Source organism: Cornus florida, unplaced genomic scaffold (assembly GCF_030987335.1).
Source record: "Cornus florida cultivar Cherokee Brave unplaced genomic scaffold, ASM3098733v1 CherokeeBrave_3.0.0_Hap2_Chr09, whole genome shotgun sequence".
Taxonomy (NCBI): domain Eukaryota; kingdom Viridiplantae; phylum Streptophyta; class Magnoliopsida; order Cornales; family Cornaceae; genus Cornus; species Cornus florida.
Window position 1 is genome coordinate 70,671,079 of NW_026775579.1, and position 13,476 is coordinate 70,684,554.

Here is a 13,476-nt window from a genome sequence, read left to right on the forward strand (position 1 = left end):
TTAGGGGGAAAGAATGTAATATCCCTAATTTTCAAAAGGATAGTCTCGGTATTTTGTTTAATTGTTTTCTGTTCATTAATTGTTTTTGGTTCATTAATTGTTTTGAATTATGTTTTAATTGACTTTTTAATTATTTGATTTACTTGACTTATTTGTGTTATTTGAATTAATTAGTTGGTTTATTTGTTTTCTTTGGTTTAATTAATTATTTGAATTATTTACATTAATTGTGATAATTGTGATTATTTAAGTTAATTGTTTAGTTATGTGTTTAATTGTAATGGTGTTATATTTAATTCTTTATTGTAAATTTAAATTGGTAATTGTCTTGATTTAATAATTAGAGTTAAATTGGTAATTGTCTTGATTTAATAAGTAGGGTTTTACTTTTAATCAGTTTGTAAGCCGTCGTGGTTTCTCAGTATGTTGGATGGGCCGGTTAGGATTTCAGTTGGGGCTTGAATTAATTTAGGGTTTAGTAAAATCCTACAAATATATGTTAGATGGTTGGTTAGGGTTTGAGAAACATAACAAAACCAAGTATACGACTGTGGAGACAAAGGAAGAACAGAGAGTGTTCACGTTGGTTTTCGTCGGAACTTTAGAGACGGCGTAGAGATTTTTGGACAAAGATCTCAAAGGCAAGTTCTAACCTTACTCTCTCCCTTATACTCGTGTTCTTTGCATACTCAATAGTTCCAGGATGAATTACATGTTTAAAAAATAAAAACGTTATCTGTTTCATGTTTAGAGGTTAACTGAAACTAAATTTGTTTTAAAATTGTTAAACTGGTTAACTTTGAACTTTCTTGTTTAATTCTTGGTTTAATCCATATTAGTAGCATAATAAGGACTGAATTAAGGGTTGGAATCTTCTGGGATTAAGTTAAACTCTCTGAAAACCTATACTGTGAAGTGTCGGAGGCGTAAACGACGATTGGAGAGGAGAACACGAAGAAGAGGAGGGAGAGAGCCGGCTCCTATTGGGTTGGAGCCGGCTCTCCTTGGATTGGAGGCGGCTCCAATGGTCTAGGAGCCGGCTCCAAGGCCATTGGAGGCGGCTCCAATATTTTGGAGCCGGCTCCAGGTTGTTTTCTACGTGGGTTTTTGGTTCTGTTGTCTGTTTTTCCACTTTTCAGTGATTAGGCTTCATAGTGATTGTTTTAATATGTTTTAGTGGAGAATGAATACTGTAATGGATGGTTTAGGAGTGGTCTAGAGTAAACATAAATATTCAAAGATCAGATTAACATAGAATTGGACACAAAGCATTAATCATTAGATTACATGGAGTAAATTACGAATGTCTTATAGACTTGTGTGGATTTGGAGTTTCTAACTTCTAGATTATAATGTAAAATTTCTTGTGAGAGTTTGTGCACTGCTAATTTCAAATTCTTAGAGTATACATACATACAAGGAATCTGTATTTTTGCTAAAGATTAATTGATGATTAAACTTAACATTTAATTCGTCAATTTTGTTGAATAGGAGCTTAACAGTATGATAAATTGTCCAGATTTATTATGCATGCCATGGAAATAAATATTATAACATTTGTTTAAGCTCTGTTAATTATGGATACCGGGAATAAACTTATATTTACAGACACAGTCCTGTGGGTGATCAGGTAATGGCTTATTGTTGGATTAATTAAGCATGTTTTTCTAGTATACTTCAATGTGCTTAGTTTGGAACTGTGGGTTTTGACACTGATAGTGTTAGTACTTAATCAATGGTTGGATTTATTAAAGCATGGTTTTGGCATTGTAACATGGTTAGGTTGGAATTGTTGGTTTTGGCATTTATAAATTATTTAAATGTGTGGAATAGAGTAATTAATATTGATATTTATGTTTCCAATGTTAATCAATTTGTTGGGACTATTCAAGAACGGTTGTTAATACATTCTGATATGCTTGATATGGACTTGTTGATATTGTTATGTACTTGTATATGCTTTATCAACTATTGGACGGATTGGATGGTATGTACCGGTATGGGACGGTGACATACTAGGTTTGGATTAGCTCAAATTGCTAAATCCTACCTATTTTGGAGTAAGGGCACGGGTTATAAAGTACAATCCTCCGTATATATATAAGTCGGGACGGTTGAATACGCCGAGTGACTTACTGGATTTCTTGTGGATGGTTAGAAACGGAGTTTAGATATATTTTTATGTTACCGTGTCATGAGCTTGAGTCTCAGTGTCGACGGTTAGGGTGCGTATATGCAGTTGGATGTGTAGCTGACTGTGAAGGTTGAGGTATACCTTGTTTAGGTTTAGGTACTCATGCCCACTCAGGTGCGTATTGTGTGATACCTTCTATCCAGGTTGAGACCCCCTTCATGGCCTAGCGAGAGTCCAGTAGTGTGGATATATTTATGTACGGATTATTAGTTATTGTTGAACTATTTAGTATGTACATGCGTATCGAGTCTCTGCTTGGATTGTAGTAGGATAGAACTTGTTCGTGGGCCTGACCCACTCCTATTTTTCAGGTGTACGTCAGTTCCAGGCTTGAGCTTGTTCGTGCTGAGCAGAGACGATCTTCCATTCTACCGACGATGTAGGATTTCTTTCCAGATCTTGGATTTGGATTTTATCTTTCATTTTACTTTCATTCAGTGTGAGATTTTTATTAGGGGTCCACTAGAGATGGATCCCGAGTTGTTCAAATTATGGATATTTGGTTTATCAATTTTAAGTATTTAATTATTTAACGATTATCTTTTAGTTTTCTTTTCAGCTTTAAACTTTCATTTCTTAATTCATTTTGTATTCCGTGTTCGTTATAAAATATTAATTGTTTGATATTCCCTCGGGTTTGGGCCTGGGCCTGATCAACCCGTGTCTCGGATCCGAGGGGTATCACTTGACCCCATTCTAATGTCTTCGAGTTGGTGCAGAACTATACCGTACTAGTAAGTTGACTGCAAATGCTATATCAGGTTTGGTACAATTTGCAAGGTACATTAGAGCACCGATTGCACTAAGTATGCTACTTCAGGACTAAGAACTTCTTCCCCTTCTTCTAGAGGACGAAAAGGATATTTCTTAACATCAAGTGATCGGACAATCATTGGAGAACTCAAGGGGTGAGCTTTATCCATATAAAAGCGCTTCAGGACTTTTTCAGTATATGTTGACTAATAGATAAGAATTCCACTTGTTAAATGTTCGATCTGCAAGCCGAGACAAAATTTTGTTCTACCAAGATCTTTCATTTTGAATTATTTCTTTAAATAATTAGCAGTCGTGGTGAGCTCTTCAGGAGTTCCCACAAGATTTAGATCGTCAACATATACAGCTATAATGGCAAATTCAGATTTTGATTTCTTGATGAAAATGCATGGACAAACTTGATTATTCACATATCCTTCTTTTAGTAAATACTCGCTGAGTCGATTGTACCACATGCTTCTGGATTGTTTTAATCCGTACAAGGATCGTTGTAGCTTGATCGAATACATGGTACGTGGTTTCAAGCTATTTGTTTCAGGCATTTTAAATCCTTCAGGGATTTTCATATATATGTCACTATCTAGTGATCCATATAAATAAGCTGTAACCACGTCCATCAGACGCATATCCAGTCCTTCTGAGACTTTCAAACTGATCAAGAAGTAAAATGTGATTGCATCCATCACAGGAGAGTATGTCTCCTCATAATCAATACCAGGTCTCTGTGAGAAACCTTGGGCTACAAGTCGTGCTTTGTATCTTACAATTTCATTTTTCTCATTATATTTCCTTACAAAGACCCATTTGTACCCTACAGGCATGACATCTTCAGGTGTCTGGACTACAGGTCCAAATACTTCACGTTTTGTTAGTAAGTTTAGCTCTGCCTGTATTGCTTCTTTCCATTTTGGCCAATCATTTCTACATCGACATTCTTTGATGTTTTGAGGTTCAGGATCCTCATTATCACCTGCAATATCAAGAGCAACTGCAAAGGAGAATATATCGTTAATAATAACTGTATTCCTATCCCACAAATCTCTATAGTTTATTAAGATCTCATTATTTTTAGGTACCAGTGCCTCTTCAGGGGCTTGTGCCACTTCCGGGGCATGTGCTACTTCCGTGGCATGTGCCACTTCTGGGACATGCATATCTTCTAGGGCTACTTGCTTATAAAATTTAGATTGATCAATCATTTTCGTTGTTCCTTTTACAAGTGTGACCTCTTCAGGAGGACCAATTTCTTTTGCAAGTGTGACCTCTCCAGGAGCGCCAATTTCTTTATTTGATTTCTCTTGTACTTTCCTCTTCCGGGGAACAGTATCTTTTACACCGACTGGTCTACCACGCTTCTGGCGTGTCTTAGATGCATTTGCAACAACATTGACAGACTGTCCTACAGGGACATCAATTCTTGCTGGAATGTTTGCAGCTGGTATATGTGATTTCATCACTTTCTTTGTGTCAGTGAATGCATCGGGTAATTGATTTGCAATACTTTGCAAATGAATGCACATTTGAACTTCTAGTTCACATTGGTTTGTGCGAGAATCGAAATGAGATAAAGTCGAGACATTCCAATTAATAACTCATTGCTCTTCTGGCTTTTTCTTTTCTCCCCCTAATGAAGGGAAAACAGACTCATCGAAATAACAGTCAGCAAACCGCGCCTTAAACACATCACCTGTTATAGGTTCAAGATATCTAATAATAGATGGAGAATCAAAACCTACATAAATACCAAGTCGTCATTGAGGACCCATTTTGTTGCGTTGTGGGGGTGCAATGGGAACATATACAGCGCAACCAAAAACTCGTAAGTGAGAAATACTTGGTTGTTGACCCATCACAAGTTGTAGTGGTGAAAAACTATGATATGCAATTGGCCTAATGTGAACAAATGATGCTGCATGTAATATCGCATGTCCCCAAGCAGAAACAGGTAGTTTAGTTCTCATGAGTAATAGTCTAGCTATTAACTGAAGACGTTTGATAAAAGATTCTGCAAGACCATTTTGGGTGTGAGTGTATGCAACAGGATATTCAATAAGGATGCCAATTGACATGCAATAGTCATCAAATGATTGAGATGTGAATTCTCCGGCATTATCAAGACGAATAGTCTTGATTGGATAATCCGGAAATTATGCTCGTAATCGGATTATTTGAGCAAGGAGTTGAGCAAATGTAACATTACGAGTAGAAAGTAAATTTACGTGTGACCACCGTGTTGATGCATTAATTAAGACCATAAAATACTGAAATGGTCCACACGCTGGATGAATTGGTCCACATATATACCCTTGAATTCGTTGTAAAAATGGTGGACAATCAACAACGACCTTGGAAGGTGATGGTCTGACTATTAATTTACCCTGTGAACAAGCGGTACAAGGATAATCATTTGTTAAAAGAATCTTCTGGTTCTTTAGTGGATGACCATGTGCATGTTCAATGATTCGGCGCATCATTGTTGACCCAGGATGACCAAGGCGATCATGTCAAAGTATAAAAATATTTGGGTCGGAACACTTCTGGTGCGTCACTGCATGTGACTCAATTACTCTTATATTTGTATAATATAACCCAGAAGATAAAGCAGAGAGTTTTTCTAATATATGCTTCTGGCATGTAATACAGAGATATTCAATGCCCCCTTCATTTATAGTCTCAATATGATATCCGTTGAGACGTATATCTTTAAAACTTAATAAATTTCTTTTGGATTTGGTAGAGTATAGAGCATCATCAATATTCAATTGTGTTCCATATGGTAACACAATGATAGCTCTTCCAGAGCCTTCAATTAGGTCTGCTGGACCTCATATTGTATTGACACGAGCTTCAACTAATGTTATACTCGAAAAATATTTTCTATTTCGGAGTATGGTGTGCGTTGCTGCACTGTCTGCCAGACATATATCTTCACCATTTTTCTTGGGTACAGTCAATGCCTTAGTCAGACCCATGCTTCTTCATATACACAAAATATATATTTCACTACTTCAAACTTGAAATATAAACTAGATTTACATGCAATATAGCCAAAATAAAAACATACTAGTACAACCTAGATAGAGATATATTGGTACAGATAAGATAAAACACACGAGGGATAACATGCTAGAGAAGGACACATTAATTGGTATGGACATTTCCATCACTAATTAAATGATCCATACTACCACTAGGATCAGTAAAGAAGTCAGAAACATTAAGGTGAATAATATCAATAGGCAAGTCATCATCCATAAAATTCATTTCAATTTCCTTTCCTTTTTCCTTTATCATTCATTGAGGCACGGTAAAGATCAACTAGATGTTTGGGCGTACGACAGGTACGCGACCAATGACCTTTCATTCCACACCTATACCAAGGCTTGTCATCATATATCTCAGGAGCTTTGTTCTGCAAAGCTTTTTCTTTTGCCTGCTTGGTTGCATTTGAATTCCACTTCAGGTGGGACGGTGTGGAGTTCCTTTTAGGAACCAATGAGGAATTATGACCACCACGATTATTATAATTATTTCTATTGCGACCACCACGACGTCTGCGTCCACGTCTACGTCCATGGCCGTGAAATGATGACACATTCGCTTCTGGGAATGGTACAGATCCAGTGGAACGGGACTGGTGGTTTTGCATCAAAAGCTCATTATTATTTTTAAAATCTTGCAATTGCAGGTGGATCCAGTCATAGCGAGCTTTTGGAAGGATCACAGTTTTTTGATGCTCATATCGTTCTTTCAGATTTTTCCACAGTGTAAGTGGATCCTTAACCGTGAGGTACTCTATTTTTAATTCCTCATGGAGGTGATGGCGAAGAAAGATCATAGTTTTTGCGCGATCCTGCAGGGACGCATTATTTTTTTCCTCAATTCTTTCACCGAGATTCATGGCATCCAAGTGGATCTCGGCGTCAAGGATCCATGACAAGTAGTTTTTGCCCGAGATATCAAGTGCCACAAATTCAAGTTTGGTAAGATTTGACATTATGAACTATAAATGATAAAATAACATAGTTAGAATTATTTCACAAAAATAATAATCAATTTGAGATTATAAAAATACTGCAGTCACTATAATGTGATTTGTCAGTAAATATATAATGTCAAAAGTTAGTCATGTACTTTCAGTAAACAAAACAATAACAAAAAGACAAAATATGTTTACACTAAAAGGCACATATAATTTATATTTCTACGTTTTACAAAATTTCAGGTTTGTAAGGGTACTCCGTGTAAATGACTTCAGGTCAAAGAATTTCAGTATCATTTGGACTTCAGGCCAACAACTTTTGCAAAACTTCGGGTTTGCAAAGAGTATCAAATATTTGTGAAACTTCAGGCCAACGAATTTTGCGGAACTTCGGGTTCGCAAAGAGTATTTGTGAAACTTCATGCTCACAAACAGTAGATTAATATATGCAAAATTTCGAGATTGCAAATTAAATAATTTAGTATTTGCGAGACTTCGGGCTCAGTAATTTAATTTTCTATAAGGAATAGACAAAAATACTTTAATATAAATAAATAAATAGTTGCAAGACTGCAGGCTCAACAATTTTAATTATATGTAAAATTTGAACAACAGTTGAATATAAATAATTATTTTTCTTACCCTTTGAAGTGAGAAAGAAAAATAAAATTTTCTTCTCAGTTGACAAGTCTCGTGCTGATAACGTGTTGTGAATATATATATATATATATATATATATATATATATATATATATAAAGTAATATTTATAAAGAGAATTTTTCACACCCAGAGAGAGAACGAAAGAGAGAGAAACTATATTCAAGTCTTGTGTATCTCCCAAAAGCAATATATGTACATTCCTTATATAGGTTTAGTATTTTGGCTTCCATTATAAGTCATGGTAAGGCTTTCTGTGTACACCAAGAAGTGAGCTTCCTATTCACGCCAAATGATGTCAATCATTGATGACATACAATATTGTGGGCCCATAAATATATATAACACAATTCACCCTTGTTACTAAAATGTGAAAGCTATGAATTAGTCAAATTTAATAATTAAACAAAGCATGTAGTTAATTGTGTGAGACTTTGACAAAATGTACTTATTCTGCAGAATCTTTGAATGGAATTTTTCTATAATTTTTTAATTTTTTTTTTTTATTAGCATTGAAATAGTCAGATTGACTTTTAAAACTTAATAAAGGACTACTCGTCTGTATAATTTTTTTTTTAAAAAATAGTATTAATTATGGTGAAAAAGAAATATTTCAACAAGAACTGTTAAGCATTAGGTGAATCTAATGAATGTAGTTTGCTAAAGGGTAGTAAAAGGGAGAGACAAAGTGTTTAAGTGAATATAATGTTCTGCCAAGAATATATATATATTTGAATATAATGAATATAGTTCACTTGAATGGTATTGGGTTGGTAAGACTGGAGAGAGATTAAAGTAATGAAATAATGGTAAGTGCCAAAATAATTAGGTGAAAATCAACTTAATTCAATTTCTGAAGAGCGTGTGTTTACTAAGTCAATTTCTGTTTGTTGAAATACTCAGACACAAAACTTTTGCCTCAATTATAAATCAATCCAAAACTTTTGTGTCTAAGTATTTTTTTTTTTTTCATGGTAGCATAAAATTAGTGTCTTGAATTTAAAGTTGAAAATTTTAAAGATTAGTTTAAAGTTTAAATTATTTTTTTTTCTTAATTTTAATTCCAAGACACCAATTTCATCGTTTTGAGATTTATTTGTCTTTAGACCAAGAGAAGGCAGAGTTGTGAATTTTTTTATAAAGAAAGTGATGGTATGGCAAATTTATTCCATCGAAATGTCCAGACTTGAGTCATATAAAGCGAGAGTGGGAACGCAAAAGAACTAAATTAAGTTACAAATAGTAAATACAAGAACAAGAGCGTGCACAAAACGGGAGCGAGTTTGGAGCGTAAGAGTGACACCCGTCAAAAAGGGTTGTATGACTTAGGTCAAGACGATTTCTAGCAGACAAGTTTGCCTGTAATATCATTGTTCTTTTGAGAAAGTTCCTAATTGCTATTTTGTGCAATAGTGAGATGTGCAAGGATATACCGGCCACCGGAGAGGTGGTTTACTTGATTTTGATTTTGGAAATGAAACTCCATTTAGATTCGAGGTTTAATTTTTGCTAAAGAAGAAAATATTTTTTTTAAGTGTTCGCGTTTATAATGATCTTAATCAATTGAGATCATGAAAGGCAAAATTTTACTTATAAATGAAAATTTATTTGATATATATATGTATATAAGTAGTGTTCAATTACTCTCTGGTGAGTAGGGAACAATATATTCACTTTTACCCATAGTCTAAGAATCTAATCCAACGGCTAATTGAAACAATAATTATTTTAGGTAATTGTCTTTCTTTTAATTAGCCATTAATTATGAAATGACTATATTGGATATTTTTTTAAAAAAAATAATAATAATTTTTTTAATTTGATTAAACTTTAATTATGTCTCTTTCCACCACTGTCGGTCCGTCACCACCACCCAACTACCCCCCCAACCACACCACAACACTGCCACCTCCATCACCACCATGCTGCCACCTACCACCACCACATACACCAATAATTATAAGGATGTGAATTTAAAGATGTATTCTTGATCATGATAAGTTTTTTTTATAAGGTTCTTGTGACTTTCTCATGATAATTATGATTAATGATGGGATCTAGATGCAAGCCCTTAAAGTTGTAAATTTGGTAATTCTTTGTCAAAAGTAGCAATCAAATCTGTTTGGGTGGAGGTGGTGTGGTGTAGGTGTGGTGGTTTTGTAGCAGTGGTGGTGGCGATGTGATAGTGGTGGAGGTAGTGGCGGGGTAGAGGTGACAGTGGTGGTAGGGTGATGACAATTCATGGTTAAATATTTTTTTTCTTTAAAAATGTATTTAATATAGTCATTTCATAATTAATGACTAATTAAAAAAATGTTAATTTTCTAAAATAATTATTTTCTCCCGTAGCGGTTGGATTAGATCCTAAAACTATTAGTAAAAGTGAATATATTGCTCTTCCTCACCAGAGAGCATAAAATTTTGCTATATTTAATATTCCTACCGTATAATCAAACTTACTTAATTGAATAAACAATTTATTTATTTAATTGGTTATCAAATGACTTATGAAGCCAATTGATAGAGGTAACTTGTGAAAGCAGGATTTGGGGTATGGATTATTTAGGTCAGTGTACACACACATATTCAACGTTTGGGAATACATCCAATTTAAAGTCAAGATCTCTACAGAGTCCAATATCATATTTAAGGTAGTCTAAAATGACATTTATACCCTAAACACATTCACTCCAGTTCATAAACACATTGGCTCCAGTTCAAGTGCAAAACTGCAAATGGTAATAGTAGAAGTAGAAGTCAATAACCATGTCGGAACCATGTATTAGCTCAAATGATACAATCTTTCTTTCTTAAAGAAGAGGTGAGTAGCTTGAACCTCTAACAAAACAGCCTAGTTTGTGAGTGTGTTACTTACCGAACAAAGAAATTAAAATAGTATAACTATATCCCAACTAGCAACAGATACTTGCAACAGACAACTTAATGTAAGAAACACTCCCACACAACAGAACAATACGAAAATTTAAAAACACACACATCCAAACAATGTTCATGGTATATTCTATAATAGTTTTGTTTTTATATCCCATATATTGGGCTACAGAAAAGCAAACCTTTGTTCCATTCACCTGTATTAAAGTCCACTTGCTCCCAAAAGGAATGCAATAAGTTAGAATCATTCTCTGTTGAAGTTGTTTAGACCAATTCATGGTAAAAATGTGTATCAGAATCAAATCCCACCCATAATATTCATAGCTCTCATGTATGAGGAGGTTGGAGGGGAAGCTAGATAACAAATCTAATCTTTAACAGTATCATTCATAAAGGACTGAAAAACTCTAAACTTGTGGAGAGTCGACAACTGACTTATAGACGTGGGGTGTGGACTGTTGTGATGGACTCCACACTCATGTCTCTAAGTCGATTGTTGACTCTCGACAAGTATAGCGCAGTATATATATATATATATGTGTGTGTGTGTGTGTGTGTGTGTTCAACGTGATTATACTTTGTCTGAATAAACCAAACTTTGGATAGTGATTGTTGTTATATTACGGAGTAATTTATAAATCAGACGAGCCAATACCATTGTCCCTAAGCAAATGTTTGAAGGTGGTACTCAATATTCACTTGTTAAAGGGAGTATTAGTATGAATTTGAACATATACAATTAGGTTAAGAATCATGACCAAAGTCAAATAAAGTGAGAGTAGGAATTGCAGTCACAGCAAGTGCAAGAATGGGAGTACGAAAACGACAAAATCTAAGTTATACAAAGTGGGGTGAGAGCGAGAGCATGCGTGAAACGTGAAAGTGAAAATACACAATGGTTATCAGAACGACGAGAAATTTTTTTTTACGATCCATTGCATGGTACAGTAAGTTTTTCTCCGAAACTTCAATTATAACTATGAGTGATTTTACTAAGTATGCTTCATGAGTACTGATATCACTCATGTTTCAAAAGTTTTAACTGCAAGCATGTTAAATAATTAATCTAGACAATGCACGTTCGTGTGTTGATGATGAGATTTCCATCTAATTAATCTGAGGAGCAAAAGGAGGATCTACCCAAAAAGGGGCTTGCCTCTTATTAAAGGTGAATGATCTTTCTACATATACAATTGCATTTACTATGTGGATCCTAGTTTGGGTCCTACATTTTATACTTCAGAATTGGTGACTTAAGTTGTACATGTATTTTTTATTTTCTTTCTAAAATGATAATCATAACTAATTTTTAAATATTTTAGTATTTGTTGGTTTTATTTTATTTAGGTATCTAGAGATTCTGACTTTTTGGAATATTTAAAGAATTTTACAATTTTTTATTTATTTATTTTGTTTTCAATTTTGGTTTGGTAGAAAGGAAGAAAATTGGATGGAAGGGAAGATAGAAGAGATGAATGATACATCCCTAGGGAAGAAATTATATCATTCCCTCTTTTTATTTGGTTGGATAAAAGAAAAGAGAAGAGAATGAGATAATACCTTACTTTTGTTTGTTAACAAAAAAAAAAAGAAGATGATATTAATTATAAGGAAAATTTTGTAATTTTTTTTTTATTTATAATAGTCTTGTCTTTTTTTCTTGGTAACTTTCGTCCATATTTGGAGGGATGAAAATTTGTGAAGGAGGAATGATGACTCGTTAATCATTTTTTTTGTTATCTTATTATCTCCTCTCTACTAAACCAAGAAAGTTTACTTCTTTCTTATCTTCCCTCCACCCTCTTCCTACCAAACAGGGCATGAATATTGTTGATGGTATGTTACAATAATGAGATACTGAGCGTGAGAGAAACCAAACTTCATAGAACATTATGCATGGTAATAGATGAATATTTGAACTTAAAATTATAACTGTGGAACAGAGTTGTAGTATTTATATAGTTAAATGATAGAAATAATATGGTCCTAGTAGATGTACAAACACCCTCTTTGAAAGACTAGTAATGATACATTTATGTGAGCTGAAGTTTATTCTGTGCATCTATGGTGGCACAAAATATTTTTTTTCTATAAATGGGCACTCAAATTAAAGTTAATTCAAGTGAAATAATGATGACTTGACATACATACATGCAATTCAATTGAAAATTTTCAAATATTTGGTGGTCTCTTCCAAACCTATGCAGTAATTTTTTCAAAGAATTGCATTTAATGTCCCTCTTTTTATTTTTGATTGTTCTTGGATCCACTTCACTTACAACCATGCAATAAAAAAAAGTACCAAGACTCATTCTTTTGAAAAGTTTGAAATCTAGCCTGTTATTATAATTCCATCGCGACACAAAGTTTGCGGATTTAACTTACTTTTAATTAATCATATTTGTTTTATAATCGTATCAATTCATTTAATTTGTCTTCTTACCTTTGTGATTTGGAGTTTAACCCGTTTTACCTTATTAAATTCGGTCTTCTTTTTCTTCATTTATTTTTTATTTTTTATTATTTATTTATTTATTTTGGTCATTGACAAGAAAGTCACATACATTTGCTCCTTTGAAGACTCGAACTCTCATTATCTACTTTAAAAAGTAAAGGAGATACTATTGGACCACAGGGCCTTGATAAATTCATTTAATTAGTCAACTCAATCAATATTTTAAACCAATTATTATTAATATTTTTATTATTTCAATATAAATACAATATGAATATTTTATTTATTATTATTATTTTTTGGGAATGGTATTATCTCAATTATTCTCATTTTTATGATCATCATTTTTCATTTTTTACTTTAACTTAATAAATGGGTTACATAACCCATTTAAGTTACGATTATTTACCGTTTTCTAACATAATTATTAAACAACTCGTGTTAAGATTAACTAGTTCAACAAATTTTCATAAGTCAATTATGACCCAACAACCAAAAAATTGTTACGAGGATAGTTTCAA

At 33.6% G+C, this 13,476-nt stretch overlaps 1 protein-coding gene across 1 annotated transcript; it reads right to left on the minus strand.

Moving 5' to 3' along the window:
* Nucleotides 1–6,233: 6,233 nt before the first annotated feature.
* Nucleotides 6,234–6,965, minus strand: LOC132272807 (uncharacterized). The gene has a single exon (XM_059773895.1). It carries the CDS (start codon nt 6,963–6,965, stop codon nt 6,234–6,236), a length of 732 nt encoding a protein of 243 aa, XP_059629878.1.
* Between the last annotated feature and the right edge of the window lie 6,511 nt (nt 6,966–13,476).

Excerpts from the sequence above, each read along its gene's own strand:
- LOC132272807 (XM_059773895.1), bottom strand. The coding sequence starts at position 6,965 with ATGTCAAATCTTACCAAACTTGAATTTGTGGCACTTGATATCTCGGGC.